Here is a 19,966-nt window from a genome sequence, read left to right on the forward strand (position 1 = left end):
GAGTTCACAAGACGCGCCGTTTTTGCCATCATGACGTAGTTCCAACTAAAGCGTAGCTCATGAAAATGCCCCCCTCCCCATCACCAGACCATTATCTCCTATGAATTTGGGGCAAAGTCTGCTGTGGGAAACATTTTTTTTCCTCCGTTCTCTTTTCTTACAAACGTAGAATATCTTTCCAGAATGGCGATTTGGGGCAGCAAGAAGAACGATCTGCGCGGAGACGTGGCGACGACTAATGGGGAGAGCAGTCGACCTAGTCATGAAGAGCCGACGGAAAGAACCCGTTTGCTACAAGAAAGGCCTCCTCCAGTCAGGCACGATGGCTACTTGGACCCAGATGATCCAGCCGTGAGTTCTCAAGGCTGAAAAGGCATACAAATATTCAGGTGCTAACAGAGACCAGGTGTCTCCCTACAACCTGTGGACGGTACGATTCTTGCGTTATCTCACCATCGTATTTCTCGCAATTACCTTCCTGTGGTGGGTGTTGTTACTAGTATCAATTTTTGTTTCGCCGTAAGTGTTGCTCTGTGCAAGTATCTTCCGATCGCTTACGTGTACCAGACCCAAGATGCACTCACGAGGCTCGGGTTTCTTCGACTTCTCCTACACCACTCTAACCGTCGGCAACCTTGTCGTTGCGCTCCTGTTCTTCGCCAATCCATCTCGAGCAATGCGAATACTCACCTACTTGATTGGTGGCCTATTGCTCATTGACATGATTATTATCGTAGCAGTTGGCAGGCTTAGACAGGAGGAAGGCTGGGTTGGTATTGCGTCGGTCGTTTGGGCCACGTTGATCTCGTTATGGTGCGCCATCACGGACAGAGTCGTTGCGTGGGGGAAGAAGGAGGAAGAGGAGCGATTGACGGGACGACCAGAAACGAGAAGGACGCTGAAAGAATGGCTCGGCGTTATGATATCCACCATTTTCCTCACTATTTTTGTCGCTATTGTTGTGCTTATGACAGCGACACTTATCATTCGAGCTCGAGATTCGTCCTTGGAATGGCACGGTGATCGGATATATGTCGATGGTGACAAGTATCAAGTACATCTTGCCTGTGTCGGGAATGTTACCTATACCACCGGTGGAAAACGGGTTCCTACTGTCCTTTTGGAGGCTGGCGAATATCCCTCTGAGTACGACTTTGAGAATTGGGCGCATGCGTCGTACAGAAACGGAACAATTGCTAGGTACTGCTATTGGGACCGCCCTGGCTACGCTTGGTCGGACAATGCACCTTCTCCACATTCAGCTGGTATGAGTGCAAGGGCTTTATCGGAAGCACTTGCGAAGAGCGGTGAAGAAGGCCCCTGGATTTTAGTTTCGGCCGGCTACGGAAGTTTGGTATCACGCATTTTCAGCAGCACGCATATACATGATGTTGCCGGCATTATGCTTGTCGATCCTCTGCATGAGGACCTGTTGTCTAGGATTGGCTCTGCAGGCCGTGGATTTGTACTGTGGGGTTATGGCATCCTGTCTCCGCTTGGATTCCAACGTATCGCCGGCGCCATCTTCAAGGGTCGCACTCGAGAGGATCGTGTGTATGGAAAAAGCGCCTATCAAGGCGGAAAATTCATCAAAGCACAGCTCCAGGAGAATCTCGTCGCGGAGTCGCTAACGAAGAACGACATCGCTTCCGCGCGCAATATTCAGCAGAGAGATACGCCTCTCGTGGTGATCAGCTCCGGGATCAAAGTCAGGACTGACAAAGATTGGGAGTCTAAGCAGGAGGATATGACAAAGATTACGGACAATTTGCTCAGCTGGAGCGTTGTCAACAAGGCTCCACATGAAGTGTGGAAGACCTACGATGGCCGCGTTGAGATGGAGAAGGGTCTGAAGAAGCTTATGAAAGCATGGAAGAAAACGAAATGATTTGATATTTCTATTTGAGTTGGTATGCCAGCAGTCCAGTAATTCGGCTTCTTGTGGTAGCACACAAATATATCTGATTTAAGCGTAGCGTGGCTTTAATTTAATACGACTGCGTACAGATTTCATTATGATCAGACGTCTTGCTGCGAAGCATCCAAGCGTAGTTACTGCCGTTGTGGAAACTCATGATTCAGAGACGTTGCAGAAGAACTTCCGCTCCGTCCTCTTATCGACGTTTGACGCCTGCAAAAATGGTTAGATGCTCACTCGAGATAGTCTCCATTGGTCTCCTTGTGGATCAGATCAAAGATAGGTTTTGCAGAAAACCATCCGAAAAGAGGAGTACCGGTAGTATTGTATGTAAATTGCGCATCCTCGTCGTTGATCTTCACCGTCTCGTGGCCTCTGCCACCAGCTGCGGCATCAGCAAGAAGCTGTGCCTGGCAGCACTTGTCCAGGCTTATGAACCAGAAGACTGCAGCTTCGACTGTCTCGCCAACCGTCAACAGACCGTGATTTCCAAGCAAGGCGGCCTTTTTAGATCCAAGACACTTGGCAATGTTTTCGCCTTCTTCTTTGGCAAGGACTACGCCGTTGAAGTTCTCGTAAAGGACATGGTCGTTGTAGAAGGAGCACGAGTCCTGTGTGATGATGTCCAACTTCCTTCCAAGTGTGCAGAAACTTCGTCCGTAGATGCTATGACTGTGTGCTGCCGCGTTGACATCGGGACGAGCCGTGTGAACGGCGTGGTGTATCATATAAGCAGCAGTGTTTAGCAAACGTACGGGGCCACCATCGATGACCTCGCCATTCTCACCGACTCTGATCAAGTCCGACTTCTTCATGAGTGAGAACGAGACACCGAGAGGGTTGACCCAAAATGTATTTTTCTCAACAGGATCTCTAACGGTGATGTGACCAGCGATGCCTTCGTCGAAGCCATACTTGCCAAAAATGCGAAACGCCGCGGCTAGTCGCCCTTTGAGATAGTCGCGCTCTTCATACGGGTCGTCAAACTTTGGAGGCGAGGGGAAGATCACTTTGGGCGCCACGGGTTTCGTGGTGTCGCCTCCGTTCTCTGATGACACTGGCTCTTCAACATGTGGCGCCATTGTCGGATTTTCAACCTAGAGAGACTCTCGTGAAGAAAAATGCGAAGGAAGATTTGGATGCGCGGAGACGAGGATTGGAAATTCACACAAGCGGAGACTCTGAACGGTTGTTATACTACTTCGGTTCATCGAAGATACCTGTAAGCGGGGAAGCTGCTGCCAAAAGAGCAAAGTACCGAGCATAAGGCAGAGGCAACATAGGCTGAGATCTACAAAGCACCATGCCACAAGACTGCCGCTCCGCAACAACGGCGCAGTTCTATGAGTGTGAGCATGCTCAGAGTAGGAAAGACTTCTTTTCTTCCACTGGGAAGCTGCCCGGCCGAGTGCACACTTTCGACATGGAGTTGTGAGCTGAGATGCAGATCCGTGCCTGATCGAGACGAAGCCAGTGCTGAGTCGGATGAAGACAATTCGAAAGACATGCTTAGGCATGCGCACAAGGAAGACGGCTAACTTGGATTTTCCTGACTGTCGCGTGAGACGCCTCATGGATGATGATCCGACCACAGAACCGGCTGGGAGGTCGAGGGTGGTGCAGTGGTGGTGCGGAAGCCCTCCGTGACGGGCTCCGGCAACGGAGGTCAAATGCTGCGCCCTAGACATGTCAATACGACCACTGTACGAGCTGGAAAGAATATGCTCGAAGGGTTTGTTCCCTGTCATGCGAGGAGCAGCCAGCGAAGACGAGCAGAACGAGGCGCAGGCTTCAAGTGTTCACCGGAAGAGCACACGGAGGCAGCAAAGAGCACACATTTATGGCCTTCCTTTGCAGAAGCCGCATTAACAATCACAGCGAGCCGATCGGAACAAGCAACAGGTGATTGAAAAGCACAGCGAACAGCGTTGGAAGCGGTTTTGGTAGGCTTCTAGAAAAGGTGGAGATTCTGCTTTGTCCTAGACAGGAATAAAGAACCCACAACTCGCCGTCGCTGGCCATTCACAGGCCTCGAAGCCGCTGCAGGAGAACGCACCACTGCAAGACCAGACAGGGTGACCATCGCTTCGCCCGCTCGAACGCTGCACAAAGCGCGCCCTTTGCTCGACAAGCTTATCCAGCACCGGCTCGGCCAAGCCTTACGCCTCTATGACTCCTCGGGAATTCCTCTCATAAAAACACATTCCAACTCTTGTCATCTTCCGAAGTACTTCCACGCGCCCTTTAATCCATCAAAGGGCGACCGCTCCGGCTCACTCAATTTGAGAAGTCTTGCCCTTGATTGGGCTTAGCTAGCTCGCAATGGCGGGCTCAGATCAGGATTCCATGGGCCAATTTTTCGATTTTGGAGGCATCACGGAACCAGAGGCTATGGATTCGCACCTTGCGTTGTCGAACGATCCACAGTTGGAGCCAGCGGAGGGGGATCTGCTCCCGGATCTGTCCAACGCGGTCTCGACATACATCAGCAACTGTTCAGTCCACCCGTATGAAGCGTGAGTGGACCCACCTCTTGATACATGGGGTGGATTGCTTACAAAGACAACAGTTGCTTGTGCGACAAGATCATTGCAGACTTTGGTCTAGACGAGCCAGACTGCGACACCAGTCTTCAGCCGGAGAACTACGCCAATTTCAAGGCGTGGATTCCTAGATATTCAAAGCCGGACCGCGCTTGCGACTACTGCAGGTCGAAGGGTCTAGAGTGCTTTTTCACTTACGAGGGCCAGCACTTCTGCTCGCCATGCAACGCCTTGTTCAGGCAGTGCAGCTTTGCAACCAACAAAACCCGCCCTAACGTCGTCATGGACACCTTGCACACCGTGGCCGAAGACCAAGTCCAGGAGCAGGGCGCCCTCACAGGCATCACTGCTATGAAGTCTTGGGACCGAGCTGGCTTCGATTATCTTGACGAGGAGCATGACCGTCCCAGCCGAAAGACTGGTACACGGTTCCCTCGGGCAGCCGTTAAGGTGCTCAAGGATTGGATGGACGCGCACGCCGACCATCCCTATCCTACAGAGCAAGAAAAGGAAGACCTACAAGCACTCACAGGGTTAAAAGCTACACAGATCACCAACTGGATGGCCAACACCAGGAGAAGGAGGAAGACTCGGAACCGCGGTGTCTCTCCAAGCATTCGCTCTCCAACATGGCCGACTGGCTCAGATGCCATTGATGTCCCCTTCGACAAGAAGAGCATTAGACATAACGGAAAGACCTGGGACTTCATGAATCCTCTCGAACGTTGGCAGCACTCTCCGCCTGAAAATGAACCGGCTCGCATCCCGGATATCGTGGATGCCGTTGAGAAAACAAAATCTTCTCGAACAGACTCGTACTCATCTTTCTCCAGTTCTGCGGGCGCACGACCTGGCTTTTTATCAAGCGCCGGATCGAGTTCATCTCTCGTGCAGCACCGTGCACCGTCCGTCACCAGTTTGGGTACCGGACAATCGGACTCCTTTGGTTCATTACTTTCCTCGGGATCATTGGGATCATCTCTTTCTCAAAACTCTCGCAACTCCTTTGGCTCTAGCAGGACCAAGGATCGACGACGACGACGAAGAACGGCGGCGAATCCCTCGAAGAGCAAACGCGTTCAAGAGACGCGGCCTTTCCAGTGCACGTTTTGCACAGATCGTTTCAGGACGAAATATGACTGGGCGAGGCACGAAAAGTCTTTACATCTCAGTTTAGAGAAGTGGATGTGTGCCCCGCTTGGTCCAGTCTGGACCGGTCCTTCTGGTCAGGAGCAATGTGTTTATTGTGGAGAGAACGACCCGACAGAAGAGCATATTGAAACGCACAATCACAAAGCATGCGAAGAGAAAGGTCGGGATGCTCGAACCTTCTACAGGAAAGACCACCTCCGACAACATCTGCGACTTGTACACGGCTGTAAAATGCTCGAGACCATGGACAACTGGAAGTCGGAAGCGGTCTACATAAAGAGTCGCTGCGGTTTTTGCAAGCAAGAATTCACGCGCTGGCAGGATAGGATCGACCACATTGCCAAGCACTTCAGAGCTGGTGCTCAGATGAAGGATTGGAAGGGCTGTCGCGGCTTAGATCCAGCTGTCGCTGCCCAGGTCACAAACGCGATGCCACCATATCTAATTGGCAACGAATCGTTAAGCCCTTTCCCGTTCAGCGCCTCCAATGAAGCAACATGGGGCCAACTACGCCTTACCGTTGGCCCAGGTAACGATTTGGAGTACACCATGAGCGATGGCCCTAATTGGGAATCACTCATTGGCCCAGAGTCCATGCAGGAAGTTGTGTCGACGATGCCCGACTTCGACGGAATGTTTGCCAGTACTGCTCCAGCAACATGTGATGCACTTGCCATGGAGCCTCTGTACAAAACCATGGACCATAGTCTGAGTCACAGGTCGCCGACGAGGTCAAACCAGGGCGCTCTAACATGCTGGGAGATATTAACCGTCAGGTTGGGCCAGTACGCGCGCGAACAGATGGCCATGGGTATTATCCCGACAGACGAGATGTTGCAATCGAAAGCGCGAAGGATCCTTTACGAAGACGACGACACATGGAACCAAACAGCAGCGGACAACAGCGAATGGCTCGAGCTGTTCAAGAAGGCGCACGGCATGCCAAGCACTGCAACAGATGTTCGAGTCGACTTCGACGAGGACCTAGGTGCCCGAATCGGCGAACTCAACTTTGACGGTCTCATGTTCGACAATAATGCAACAGGGTGGGATTTGGCTCAGCAGCAGAGCATGGCCATGACAGTGGATGGCGTTGTAAACAAGTTTGCGGTGCCTGCAACTATGGCGGGTAGCCTGGGTGCGACCTTTGGCACTTCAATACCTGACGCATCTTAATAAACTGCAGGAATTGTTCGGACTGTTGCAATGTGCGTTATGGGTTTTTTTTTTTCTTTGCAGGCGTCGCAAAACAAACAATGATCAGGTTTCAATGGCGTTCTAGAGTCCTTTATACCTATGAAAAATCCGATCAACTTCGGTGGAGCTCATGAGACGTGTACGCTGTTTCATCACAGTCGGATTCTGTCATGGGGAAATAGACAGGTCGGAGCAGTATAGACAGGTAACCGGTAACTTAATGACTAATAATAAGTCAAAACGTGGTTCGTGCGTGCAAGGAGAAACAGAGAAAGCTCTACGTTATGTTACGGTTCGTCTTCGGTGCAAACATACACACACATATAGGCGTACGTGTCAGGAGAGCAGATTGCGTAGCTGTTTGCTCCTCTGAGCGGATCCGAATGGAGTCGAGTCGCACTTTTTCAACGTCGGACGCGTCAGAAGCCCGAACGTCATATGATACTGTAGCGAGCCGCAAGCGACGGCGGGCACAGCCCGCGCCCAAAATCCAACGGTCAAACCTAATTAAGCCACGCAGCCACTCATCTCAGGAGGTACATGCAGGACCCCACAGCCCGATCTGTAACTTGTAAGATTGCTCCAATGGCGATTTACATCCAGGATTGTATAGTCTGGCCATGCCGGTGCCCTAATTACTTATCCCTTACGCTTTGAATGCCGGGCGATGAAATTTCTCTTCAAGATCGCCTCTTGTCTTTCTCCGTGAGCATCGACAGCCATCATGAGCTACGCATACGGTGATCCGAGGTCGACGCGCAATCACTTTAGAGAACCCCAGCACATTGGGCATGACATTGTCGCTGGCGTGAGGAAGGCCGCGGACACGTGTGCGGCGATAATGTCGGAAGACTACCTACGACGACGGAGAGGCCGGCCATACAGCGAGGAAGCCAAGCGGAAAGGATGGTTCAGGCAGTTGTTCACAGTCGTGCTGCTCTTGCAGGTCCTGTGGATATGGGCACTCTACTACGGCGAAAGGTTGATCTTTTCGAAATCAATAGAGGCCTGTGACTGGCACCACTGGGAAAGTTGGGTGCGTACAACGTTCCTACATGATCCGGGATTTTGTCAGTTGCTGACGGTCGATTTAGCCTCGAGGTGCCAATCCTCATCACGTTGCCTTCGTAGCAGACCCTCAACTCGTCGACCCTCACACGTACCCGGGCAGGCCATGGCCCCTCTCTACCCTCACAGTCAAATACACCGATCTATATCTCAAGCGGGTGTATAAGCTCATGCAGGAGCGTCTGTACCCGGACACCACCATCTTCCTAGGAGATCTCTTCGATGGAGGCCGAGAGTGGTCCGTCTCCGGTGGAGGCAGGTGGAACAACCCTGAGAAGAACTGGAAGGCCTACGGCGAGTCCTTCTGGTTAAATGAATACAACCGTTTTGGCAAGATCTTTTTTGACACGTTCACAAAAGCCGGTGTTGCACCAAGGAAGGGTCAAAGGGATAGGCGGCGATTGATTGCGAGTCTCCCAGGAAATCACGATCTAGGGTTTGGAAATGGCGTCCACCTGCCCGTCAGAAAACGATTCGAGGCTTATTTTGGAGAGGGCAACAGAGTAGACATCATCGGGAACCACTCGTTCATTTCGGTCGACGGCGTTTCGCTCAGCGCAAAAGATCACCCCGACGAGAAGGATGCTGAGCAGGTGTGGAAACCGACGGAGGAGTTTCTCAGCACCATTCAGGACACAAGGATGAAGGCCATTGCGGAAGATCTGAGAAAGCAGTTCGGCGTTTCATTCAAAGGCCGGTACAAGCACGAAATCTACGAGACACGAGAATTGAAAAAAGCATACCTTCCCGTCAACGAGGGTCTCGATTCTTCCGGTTATCCCGCCGTGCTTCTCAGTCATGTACCTCTCTACAGAGATCCGGACACGCCGTGCGGGCCGAAGCGTGAGCGCTACCCGCAGGGGAGAGATGCACGCGGGAAACTTCTTGAGAAAGATCCGCGAAACTCAATCCTTGTGCAAGCGGGTTACCAGTATCAGAATGTACTCTCTGGCGAAAGAACGCTAGAGATCACAAGCCAGATCGGTGATGTCCGATACGCGTTTTCGGGAGACGACCACGACTACTGCGAAACGAAGCACATGCGATTTCCCTCCGGCGGTGGAGGCATTCGTGAGATCACCGTCAAAACATTGTCTTGGGCCATGGGTGTCAGAAGACCCGGCGTCCAGCTCGTCACACTTTGGAATCCTGTGGATGAGGAAGGTTTGTCGATTGAAGGTCCAATCGACATTCCCACATTGCAATCGCATCTTTGCTTGCTGCCAGACCAGCTGAGCATCTTCATCAAATACGGTTTGCTCTTTCTTTTTACTGTGTCAGTCCTTCTCATCAGAGCTGCACACATGTCGCTAAACCCGTCAAAATCTCCCTTTGGCGGTGCAGAAAGTCCCGTCCTCCCGACCATCAATGCACCTGAGTACGTGCCCGAGGCTGAGGAAGCACTCACATCATCCTCGGACGACGGTTCTGGCTCAGGGAGCCGCCATGGCCGCCGGTCGCGCGCCGCGACACTCACAGGGCGCTCAGGAAGTCCTGCAAAGCCTTTGAGCGGAATCTATGGCTCGCCGTCCCCAGCAAAAGGATACGGCGTGCCACTTATACAACACGCGGGTTACTTCGGTCCGGCAGAGTTCGAAAAAGAGAAAAAGTCTTTGTCATTTGTAGATACGAGACCGAAGAAAGCAAAGCGTTTGAAGGGTCTCGCACTGTTATATGCGGAGTTTAAATGGACGGTCTTGAGGGTTGCATTTGTGGCGTTTCCTTGGTATCTCTGGCTTTTATGGTCGGATGGCTGAACATCTGTAATCGTATCTTTCCATGTGTGCTCCTAATGTGTAGTCATTACTACTTGGTCTCTCTGTTCATGATTCAGAAGTCCTCCTTTTTTGCTCATTTCTGCTCTATTCGGCACTTCTGTCCCTGCATGCGGCTCTTTCCGATATGGTTGTCTTCATCAGCATACTTTTGCATTCAGTTGATGCGAATTTCCTGATTGGGTGACGCTAGCGCGCGGCTGAGCCAAGTCCTTTGTGTGAATTATCTCAGCAAACACTGACGTCTCGTGGAAAATCTCAATAAATCCTTCGAGACACTGTGCCCGGATTTCCGCAGTGAAAATGGCAATCGACCAGCCATCTGCACATGAAGTCGTTATTTTCGGCCAAGATCAGGGAAGATTTCCCGATCTCCGCCTTCTCCACTACAACGATGTCTATCACATAGATGCCTCCTCCGCTGAGCCCGTGGGCGGCATTGCGCGGTTCATGACGCTGTCGAAGTATTACAGGGATGATGATAAATTTAGGAACCAGGCGGAATTGCTGACTTTCTTCTCTGGCGACGCTTGGAATCCGAGTCTGGAAAGTTCCGTCACCAAGGGTATGTTCGACTACGATTGCGATATCAATGGAGGATCTTCAGCTAACACCGCCGCCAGGCTCGCATATGGTTCCGTTTTTGAACAACATCGGCACCGACGCAGCGTGCATAGGCAACCATGATCTCGACTTTGGCGTTAAGCAGTTTCGCAACCTCGCTTCGCAATGCAAGTTCCCCTGGCTTCTGGCTAACGTTCTAGATCCTGAACTGGGTGAAAATGTGCCGCTCGCGAATTGCTTGCCAACACTTATGCTCACTTCGTCGAACGGAATCAAGGTTGGTCTGATCGGCCTTGCTGAGCGAGAATGGCTGGATACTATTAATTCACTGCCCCCAAATTTGATATACAAGTCTGCCTCGGCTACGGCCAAGGAACTTGCGCCCAAGCTGAGAGAGCAAGGAGCAGAAATCATAATTGCTCTTACTCATCAGCGTGAGCCAAACGACAATAAGCTAGCGGAGAACGTGCCAGAAGGAATGCTAGATCTGGTTCTTGGCGGCCATGATCATTTCTACAACCACAGCTTCCGGAATGGATGCCACGTTCTGCGCTCGGGTACTGACTTCAAAAACTTGAGCTATATTGAGGCGTGGCGCCGCTCAGGTACAGAGGGTTCGGCGTCGAAATGGGACTTCAAGATCATCAGACGTGATGTGGTGGCAAGCATTTCAGAGGATGAGGACTCGGTGGCCTTGGCCAGGAAACTTACGGAATCGCTTAAAGCGAAACTTGAAAAGCCGATCGGGTACACGCTTGCCCCGCTGGATGCTCGATTTGTCACAGTCAGGACGAAGGAGAGCAACTACGGCAACTTCGTTTGCGACTTGATGAAGTTCTACTACCAAGGCGACTGCTGTTTGATAGCTAGCGGAACAATCCGTGGCGATCAGATATATGCGCCGGGCATCATAAGGTTGAAAGATATCTTGGACTGGTAAGGCTGGATGCAGGTTCCCGCTCGACTGACGCTGCTGACAAGACCAAGTTTTCCTTTCGAAGACCCCGTGATAGTTATCATGGTAACAGGAGAAGCATTACTAGAAGCGTTAGAAAACTCGGTCTCAATGTATCCTGCGTTAGAAGGGAGATTTCCACAGGTGTCTGGAATTGAAATGGAATTTGACCCAAATGTTCCCCGGATGAAACGCATCAAAACCGTCCTTATCAATGGTCAGCCGCTGGACACCGGTCGGAAGTACAAGTTGGTCACAAGGGGCTACATGGGTCGTGGAAAAGACGGTTATGATGCATTGCTTGTCAAGTCAGAAGGAGGTGAGTGTGAGGAGATTGTAAGTGAAGAAAACGGCGTTTTGATCTCCACGATTTTACGTCAATACTTCATGTCTTTGAAAGTAGTCGAGAAGTGGAGATCATGGAGTAAATCCCTTGGTCGATGCTTTGGTCACATACACGAGCAAGTGCACTTGCACCATCCTGTTGTTGAGCCGAGCAACAGTCCTGGGGCGAGTCCCGTATCGATGAACAAGTACCCCAGCAGAATGAGAGCCAATGACAAAGCGTTGGATGAGGATGAAGACGAAAATGACTTCACTCCAGTACCGGACATTGTTGCGGCTCACGAGAGGGAACTTGCGATCATGAGAAAGGTGATGCGAAAGTGGAGAAGGCTGGCTGGACTACCCGGCGATCCTGCACTGTGTGACAAGATGGACGAAGGAGAATTCACGGTCAACTGGACAAAGGTAATTTTTTTTTCCCTTTATTTCCCTCGCAAAGTTTTGTGGAGTTTATTAATCAGTCATGTAGGCAATAGCACCACGGCTCGAGGGACGCATTAAGATGGTGCAATCGTGAAAGCTTCCTCAACACCACTCCACCCTGACTCATGCTCTGCATTCTAGCATAAGACTCAAGTCGCAAAAAGACGCTATCGTTTTGCCTTCCGGAGCCATTCTTATGCTTCGATACTACCTTCCCCTTCCCCTTGGTCTTTGTTCGTGCCGTCTAGCCAGTGGACTGGTTGATTTCACCGGCCACGACATTTAACGAAAAGACGAATCACCTCTCCGTCATCTTGATCGGTGAGCAGTCACAGATTCCAAAGGCCTACATTTATGTGTGACTCAAATGTACTCGTCATCCTCCGATTTGATTTGAATCTGAGAATAGCCTGCCCTCACCTTAGCACGGTTGACAATAAACGTAGCATCCTTACCCTTCTCAGCCGAGTGTACTGCATTGTTGGCCTTGCTCCATTGACCCTTGTTCGCGTTATGAGAAGCGCCAGTAACAACCCGCTTTCGCTTTTTTGCTACAGCCGCGAGCTCAGAGGTTACAGATGGTCGGCCGATGAGTGCGGGCTCGAAGGCCTCACCTTTCCTCTTCCTGTCGAGCAGTTCACCAGCTAGCTTGTTGGCGGCACGAAGGCTGTGCTCCAAGCTAGACACTGTGCGCGTGCCATCTAGCGCCGCCATATCTTGGTACCAAGAGCTAGCGGTGCCGCCAGATGACTTCAGAGCCATTAGAAGCACGATAACCACGACTTCATCGTACTGTTTTCCTTTGTTTAAACTGCTCGATTTTGTCGCCATCTTGGGTCATTGACAAGAGACTGAATGATTGGGTGACGGGAATGCGCGTAACGGAAGGAAGATGAGAACGCTGAGACGTCGAAGATAGCCCTCGCAAAGTGAGATCTCGAGACGGGATCTCGGGATATCAAAAAGCAAAATTGTAAGCTGGTACGAGCGCCACTATGTGCGTAAGGTTTAGTTGTGAAGCTGGTGTTGACCCAGTTCGTTCTTTGTGTAGACTTCCGGCGGTTGCAAGGTGGAGATGATTGCCCAGGTTACAGGCTGTTACTTAATGGTAACACGAAGGTTTTCAACATTCACTCTCAGCTCGTAGACGGGTTCTGTTCGGTTCAGCTTCTTCTCTTTCCTTGCAGGGCGTGCGTCTAATTGCATTTCAGAAATTATAATACATGGTATATTTGTGCTGCATTTTGCCGCAAACTGACTCCAAAGCCAGAGAAAAGAGTGAGTTTAAGTCACTCACCTCTACAAAATGCGTGTTAAAATTAATGCGTAAAAAAGAGAACCTAGTTTTCTTCTGGAAAATATCTTCCCCAAAAAATAAATCAAGTGCGCCAGCGTTGAAGAGACGCCCAAGCTCGTCAACTCTACGTAAATGCGGTATGTACTTATGCGAAAGTCATCTTAATCTCCTTTCCTTGTCCAAAATCGTCATACTCATCAGCCCATGCATTATGGTCCGCTCGCATATCTACGGGAGCCGTCGAGTGTTGCTTCAGGGGAGGGCGTTCTGATGGCATTGGTGACCGTCTACTTACATCGCTTGTTGGTAAATCGAATGACATGGTAATTTCGCCGCTTTCATTTTCGTAAGGGAAGTGGTCACTGTAATCAAAAGTCGACTTATGGGTTGCAGACGGCATACTTAGAGCTGGACTCGGTGCGGTAACGTCATTTTGGCTTCTTGTTGCTCTCAGAGGCAGTGGTGTCGGTTCCGGTGTATTTCCGTTTGAATCGATTGTGATCTTCATCGGTGGCAGTGTGCTCTCCAATTGCTTGACCTGAATCTCATGGCCAGTGAGTTCTTTGACCTCAGCCCGTATAGCATCAATGTCAAAGAGAACGCCCTCAGCCCTTTTCTCCAACTGCCCTTGCGTCAATTCGGGTTCTTCAGTGATCGCGTCACCCTCGTACACCTCCCACTCTTTCTTCTCAGTCTTCTTCTTACGCCAGAATGCGAACTTGCTTTGCTTTTTATTCGCTTGCTTCTCATCTAGCTGCTTCCTCGCTTCTTCGATTTCGTTGATTAGCTCACGTTGACGCTTTTCGTGATTCTCCGGATCTGGGTCCTCAATCTCGGTAAACTCGTCAGAGGTGACTTCCCAACCAACCTCACGCAATAAGCGTGGCATGGCCGCACGGTAGGACATATGCCCGGGAACCCATTCCGTGACGTTAACGTTTTCGATATCAGGTACATCGTCAACCGGGGTCAAGCCGGCAACCTTTGCTATACCACCTCCAGTTATACGGAAGAGGTAGGCTGTAGCTAAGTCAGTTGAAAGCAGCAAATTAATGAAAGGATTTAGCCCTACCCAAAATCCAGTCATTACGTGAGTAAGCATTCAAAAAGCGACCGGAAACAACCGATCTGCACTTTGTAAATTCATTCTTGTTCGCGATAACTGGAGCGCCAAAGATGTACACGTTCTGAACTAAACCAGGCCGCCCTTTCTTTGCTAATTCCTTCAAGCAAGAAAAGATAACCCGAGCGCCAAGTGAGAAGCCGACGAGTGTGATTGGCCTCGAGCCCAGATTTCGGTCGATAAGCGAGTCAGCCAGAATCAACCCCGCAAGATCTGCACGTGCTAGAGATACGTTCCATGGATTATCGATGAGGTATGAGAGCTTCGTGAGTAAAATTGGCACTTGCAACGCAGCCATAAGAGTGATGAGGATCGTGCTTCCCAAGACTTGCTGCAGTGTTTGTGTGAGCGCCTCCGTGGCAAGGATGCTGATTGTCTGACCCATAGATTGTAGCATCTCCGGTTCCCAGTGTATTGAGTAGATGTCGCCCATGATAGGATCAACAGTACTGAATGGTAGTCTAACATCGTCTACTTTACCATTCATCCAGCCAGCTATAGTGACAATCAGATTGACACGCTTGTTGTTATGCAAGGGGCGATATTCAAATGTCTTCACAGCGCCTGTTCGTCTGTCTGCAGCTCGGACGCCGATGGTACCTCCAGTTACGATTCCGGTGGTTGTGACAATCGCCGCGCCTCCAGCTCCGGCAAGAAAACCGCTCGTGCCTGCTACACCGATAGTGGTGAATCCAGCTGCCAAGCCGGCGCCGATGAACGGCGCAAGTAGACCCGCCGAAAGACCAATAACCAAACTACCACCCACGGTAGCAAGACCCATAACCATAAGTCTCTTTTTTCTCGCTTGCTTGCGACGTGCTTCTAGATGCTCTTCTTCGTTCCAATTCTCCTTATCAGCGGCCTCTTGCATCTCTAGAGCGTCGGTGACGCGTTTCTCGAAACGACAAATATCGAGCCACGACACCTCCAGATGCTGAGCAACGCGCTCAAGAAGTCTTCTGGACCGAGCATCGTATGTGGCGTCTGCAATGAGGATCAGGAAGAAGTCGCAGAGCACGGTCCATCTAATGTCGATATCGAGATCTTTCGTGTCTTCCACCTCAGAAAGAGGCTTGATGTCTGTTGATTGTGGTGACGGAGATTTTGGTATGTGCTCGTCGTACGGCAAAGGTTCTCCAGTAACACTCGGTGAGCGTAGAGCTGGTGAGGGAAAGGGCGACTTTGACTGCGAATCTATTCCAGGTGACTTCAGTCCCGAAGACGAAACAGACGTTCGTTTTCCAAATGGAGATGGAATGGAAAAATGAGACGATTCAGAGCGTCGTGGCGTGGATGAAGCGGATTTGCTAGAGTCTGCGTCTACCTGATCTTTCTCGTGCTTTTTGTCACTTCCTTCAGCATCCGGGCGTTTAATCTTCGCATTGATCATGAGCGCCGGCTTGAGATCCGATGCTTGCACGCCATGTGAGGTTAATTGCTCTATCATAACCTGCTCATCTGCGCCGATCTCCATGTGAGCGTAGAGTCGCAGCATCATCTTTTGCGACCACATCTGTAGAGATGCTGCCGCGAACTGGACAGCCTTTTTAGTTTGCTTGTTCTTTTCCAGCTTTTCCAAATCATTGAGCATTTCAATCATGGTGAGCCGAACGATTCCGACATAGGCAATTCGTTGTCCTTCGGTGAGCAGTTCTTTGGTCGCCTGCATTTGTCCCAAGGCATCTCTGATTTCTTCATCGTCTTCTGTAACTGTAGTGCCTTTAGCACCATCTTTAAACAGGTATGCGGTATTATCGTCCATGCTTGTCGTCGACTGCGCATCTTCGTCGAGCTGCAATCTTGTGTATCCTTTACCTGCTCCACCTAGGGCGCCATATTGCACCATGTCGTCATCATAGTCGTGCGCCTCTTTTGCAATGAGCTTGTTATTGTCGTCGTAAATGTCGAACGGTGCATATGCCGGCATAGCCTGCCACTCGCCCTCATCTTCCGCTTCCTCTTTCTCCAATTGAGGGGCGAGCTGCATATGGGACCATTCTGATGCCACCGTTACGCTGTGTCTCACTGAATTGCCGGCACTGGCTGGACTCCTCGTGCTCTTTGGGCTTGTCGCCTTCTCGGCGTCGGCGTTGTCGTGCTTCTGCATCGTTGGCGTCCTCGGGCGGTCATGTTCACCATTTGTACCTTTCGAATCACTATCCCCCGCGGCTGGTGTTCGCTTTCCCGAGTCATCATGTCTTGCGTCTGCGGACTGTGGACTAGTATCAAGCGTCAGAGGCTCCTTAGCTTGTATTCCCTTGTCGGGTTCGCCAGTCTGCTCAGCCACGGGTCCAGAAGGGGCGTCTACAAAGGCCTCCGTGTCTGACACGTCGTCCGGATCGTCGCTTTGGTGTTCTTGCACCGGAGGCTGTCTCTTAGGTTTCCTCACCGGCAACCCGAATTCGTCCACATCTGGCTCATCAGCCACGGCTGGCGAGCTGTCTGGTCTGACTGCAGTGACCGCCCCGGACACCCGATCATTCTCCGCTGGCGACGATTTAAGAGTCTCCCCAGGCATCGTGTGGGGAACTTCATCTGCGCAGATGCACGCGCTGAACAGAATGATACGATAGGCGTGCAGCCCGGTTCTTGCCGCGGTCAGATGTCTCGAAGAACAGAGGCAGCCTTGTGGCTTGGGTGTTCAAACAAACGTCGTCCGCAAGCCCAATAATAAGTAAAGCAGCAGCCAAAAAGTCCTTGATGGGCAGCGCATGCGTACGGGGGTCATAAGCCTGGCCCAAGCGCGCAAACCCCTGTGGCCAGCACGCCGTGACGGGCCTAGTCCGAGCGAGCTAACTGTACAAGTACAATGAGAGCCCGCAAATCTGCGTGAGCCTTTAAGCCAGGAGATCTTTGCCGGAGGGATGTCGACCGTCTTGCTCTGGTCGCGCAGACGATGTGGTGGCCGGCACCGTCGCTGCCAGTGCTCGTCGCCAAGACGTACGTAGAGAATAGAGGATCCCAAGCGCGAATAAGCTGTGAAAGCAGTGTTTTCTTATGTTGCCGTGACACTCTTGTTACCTTTCTCGTCTCCAAGACAAAGCCAAGCGGGGGGAGCGTTCCCAGCAGGAAAAGATGATCATCACACATCTTTATCAACATTTGATCACCCAGTCCTTCCAATGGCGATGGTTATTATCTACGATGCCTCCTACTCGCGGCCCGGCCATGTACCGCGCCTGGGGCCCCAGATCGTCTCTTCGCGTATCCAACCTTTTTCTCCGGTGCCAAGGAAATTCGGCTCCGGCTTAATATCAACCACCATCTAATTGACAGGAATGAGCAAGGACGCCGCTTGATCACTTCACTGTGTTCCAAACTAAGCTGATTTTATTTCGGCTCTATAGGCAGCAAAATGTGCCATGAAGTATAATCGATTAACGTGCTATGTATTATACATGCTTCGCTAGAACTGCAGCATTCAGTGATCCCCAATCGGAGCCAAGACGTTTCAGGTTTGCTCTTCTACACATGCAAAGTGTTGCTACGCTTTTCCTCCAGTCTCCTCTTCCAATCGTCCAAGCAGGGCGCGAAGAAAAGTTCTCCTGTCCAAGCTTTCATCGCAGTGCCGGTAGCAACTACCATCCACAGCAGGACAACCGCAACCGAAAAGATGGTCCCCAGCACTTTAAAGACCAATGAAGGTAGTTCGAGTGCAAGAGTCGTCGTGGCAACAGAATACACGCCAAGAGGGAAAGTGAAACCCCACCATCCAATATTGAAGGGAAATTTGGATCTTGAGATGGAAGCCACTGCAAAGAAGAGCCAAACGAGGCCAAAGCCCCACATAATCAAGCCGAGCAGCAGCCCTCCAACGTATGCAATTTGGCCAGCCATGGGAGCGAGAGGAACGTTCCCTGTTTCCGGTATGATTCGTAAGGCGTCCTTGCCGAGCTGCATGATGGCAAAAGCTCCTTGGCCGAGAGGGCCTAGAGGGAGGAATACTGAGACAATGACTTCTCGGGGTGGAAGTGCGTGCATCGTCAACCTATGGAAGTACATCACGAGAGTGAACATGGCGAGAGGAACACCACAGCCCCACAGGATGTAGCTGATAATTACGGTCCATAGCGCATGTTGGGGGTTAGGCAGAACCGTCGCAAGAACGCCTCCTGTTGCCGAGGAGACGATGGTCGCCACGATTGGCAGCAGCCAAGCCGCAGTCATTTTGGATAATTGTGTCTACGCCCTGATCAGATTTGGAAAAGCAATCGAAACCGGCAACACCTTACCTCGTGTTTGTACATAATGATAAACGGCATGTATAAGTTTGTAGCCAAAGCCGCAACGACATCAATCCACCAGAGCGTCCATGCGAATGTTGCAACCCAAGAACCCCAAGCAGGAACGCAAACCTTGCACATCATGTTGATTATTGTAGCTAGGCCCATAGGGAATGTTCCTGGAAACGGGTTAGAAAACATGAGTAAAAGATGTGGGGAGATAGACGAACCTAAAAATAATGACTGGACCGGATGCCTGATCATTGCGGACCATATGCCTGGGTAGAGAGTGTATCTTATAATCGAAATGACCGTGAACAGCACGAATAGGAAAACGTTAAGTGCAAAAATAATAACGGAAAGCCAGTAAAGCCAATCTCCATTATAAGGAAGCCCATACAGCAAGATGGACGCAATTCCTGTGCCCATCGTGACGGAAAACCACGCAGGCGTGAAATTCGTGACAATACGTCGCCATCCATGTCTTGTCTTTTCGAGCTCCGCTAGTAGCTGATCCAACTCCGAGTTGGTGATATTGTGAGCAACATCCTCAACGGGGACAGCGCACACGCCCTCAGAAGCACCAGATGGATCCATAGCAGGCGCTTAACGAAGATATTGAGAGGAAGAGGATGACATGAGAAAGAAAATTTTTGAATGTTGGAGGAAAAGTGAAGCCCGAGACGGCGTTCATTCAATTATAGTTTGCGGGACCCTGAGACTTCGGATACGACCTGTTACTCACACGTCCCTCCACCCGGCGCGAGCAAATTAGATCACAGGCCTACAATATATTGTAAAAGCCTCTGCATGCCTCTAAGCTTACTATGATGGAGACCAGCGTTTAGAAGCAGGACAAGCCTGAAGTTCATGATGAGAGGGTCTGTTGTTGCCAGAAATTTCTGCCTCGGTCAGTTAGACAGGAATCCAAATCGAGACCAACCTAGCGGCTTTCGGACCGAAACAATGACGTAAGATGGGCATGTGGTAAGCAAACACATTGTCCATCCAGAGCGAATCCGGTAAGTTATGAGCCATACAAAGTCACGAGCACAAACTTCTAACTTAGCTAGATTAAGAAGGATTCGGGAATAAAAAGCACGGGAATAGCATGGCCCATTTCCAGGCTTGCTTTGCTTCTAGCAACATTATGCAGCTCTGTCATCATGCGTAGAGGCATTAGACTAGGTATGATCAGACGAGCGGCTCAACTATCCGCCCACAGGGCGCAAATCACTTTGCAGCCCATCATAGCGAGGCGAGGACTAGGAGAAACTACGGCGGTTCATGTCGCTTATTAGACTTTCGATGCTAGAGGGATCATTGAAGATACCTGGCTACTCCGTAGTTTCACCACTTTGGCAAAAACATAAAGAAAAAAAA

The 19,966-nt window shown here is 50.8% G+C and overlaps 8 protein-coding genes across 8 annotated transcripts; 4 read left to right on the forward strand and 4 right to left on the reverse strand.

Annotated features, from left to right (window-relative positions):
- Window positions 1-54: 54 nt before the first annotated feature.
- On the forward strand, window positions 55-2,019 carry PV09_04963 (uncharacterized protein). The gene is made up of 3 exons (XM_016358407.1): window positions 55-351; window positions 407-519; window positions 568-2,019. Exons 1-3 carry the CDS (start codon window positions 184-186, stop codon window positions 1,886-1,888), a joined length of 1,602 nt encoding a protein of 533 aa, XP_016214025.1. The 5' UTR covers window positions 55-183; the 3' UTR covers window positions 1,889-2,019.
- Window positions 1,869-3,714, reverse strand: PV09_04964 (uncharacterized protein). Its single transcript, XM_016358408.1, has one exon. It carries the CDS (start codon window positions 2,998-3,000, stop codon window positions 2,152-2,154), a length of 849 nt encoding a protein of 282 aa, XP_016214026.1. The 5' UTR covers window positions 3,001-3,714; the 3' UTR covers window positions 1,869-2,151.
- PV09_04965 (uncharacterized protein) lies at window positions 3,631-7,096 on the forward strand. The gene is made up of 2 exons (XM_016358409.1): window positions 3,631-4,434; window positions 4,488-7,096. The coding sequence occupies exons 1-2, from the start codon at window positions 4,241-4,243 to the stop codon at window positions 6,787-6,789; spliced, it is 2,496 nt and encodes an 831-aa protein (XP_016214027.1). The 5' UTR covers window positions 3,631-4,240; the 3' UTR covers window positions 6,790-7,096.
- A 227-nt stretch (window positions 7,097-7,323) lies between these two features.
- PV09_04966 (uncharacterized protein) lies at window positions 7,324-9,703 on the forward strand. Its single transcript, XM_016358410.1, has 2 exons — window positions 7,324-7,846; window positions 7,905-9,703. The coding sequence occupies exons 1-2, from the start codon at window positions 7,535-7,537 to the stop codon at window positions 9,633-9,635; spliced, it is 2,043 nt and encodes a 680-aa protein (XP_016214028.1). The 5' UTR covers window positions 7,324-7,534; the 3' UTR covers window positions 9,636-9,703.
- A 200-nt stretch (window positions 9,704-9,903) lies between these two features.
- On the forward strand, window positions 9,904-12,185 carry PV09_04967 (uncharacterized protein). The gene is made up of 4 exons (XM_016358411.1): window positions 9,904-10,218; window positions 10,277-11,153; window positions 11,205-11,922; window positions 11,987-12,185. Exons 1-4 carry the CDS (start codon window positions 9,957-9,959, stop codon window positions 12,032-12,034), a joined length of 1,905 nt encoding a protein of 634 aa, XP_016214029.1. The 5' UTR covers window positions 9,904-9,956; the 3' UTR covers window positions 12,035-12,185.
- PV09_04968 (uncharacterized protein) lies at window positions 11,976-12,882 on the reverse strand. The gene is made up of 2 exons (XM_016358412.1): window positions 12,396-12,882; window positions 11,976-12,350 (listed from the first exon to the last, which is right to left on the reverse strand). Exons 1-2 carry the CDS (start codon window positions 12,769-12,771, stop codon window positions 12,304-12,306), a joined length of 423 nt encoding a protein of 140 aa, XP_016214030.1. The 5' UTR covers window positions 12,772-12,882; the 3' UTR covers window positions 11,976-12,303.
- A 214-nt stretch (window positions 12,883-13,096) lies between these two features.
- On the reverse strand, window positions 13,097-17,029 carry PV09_04969 (uncharacterized protein). The gene is made up of 2 exons (XM_016358413.1): window positions 14,310-17,029; window positions 13,097-14,257 (listed from the first exon to the last, which is right to left on the reverse strand). Exons 1-2 carry the CDS (start codon window positions 16,876-16,878, stop codon window positions 13,383-13,385), a joined length of 3,444 nt encoding a protein of 1,147 aa, XP_016214031.1. The 5' UTR covers window positions 16,879-17,029; the 3' UTR covers window positions 13,097-13,382.
- A 621-nt stretch (window positions 17,030-17,650) lies between these two features.
- Window positions 17,651-19,461, reverse strand: PV09_04970 (uncharacterized protein). Its single transcript, XM_016358414.1, has 3 exons — window positions 18,814-19,461; window positions 18,593-18,762; window positions 17,651-18,542 (listed from the first exon to the last, which is right to left on the reverse strand). The coding sequence occupies exons 1-3, from the start codon at window positions 19,178-19,180 to the stop codon at window positions 17,826-17,828; spliced, it is 1,254 nt and encodes a 417-aa protein (XP_016214032.1). The 5' UTR covers window positions 19,181-19,461; the 3' UTR covers window positions 17,651-17,825.
- Between the last annotated feature and the right edge of the window lie 505 nt (window positions 19,462-19,966).

The sequence above is a fragment of the Verruconis gallopava genome (genome assembly GCF_000836295.1).
Source record: "Verruconis gallopava strain CBS 43764 unplaced genomic scaffold supercont1.14, whole genome shotgun sequence".
In the NCBI taxonomy this organism is placed as follows: domain Eukaryota; kingdom Fungi; phylum Ascomycota; class Dothideomycetes; order Venturiales; family Sympoventuriaceae; genus Verruconis; species Verruconis gallopava.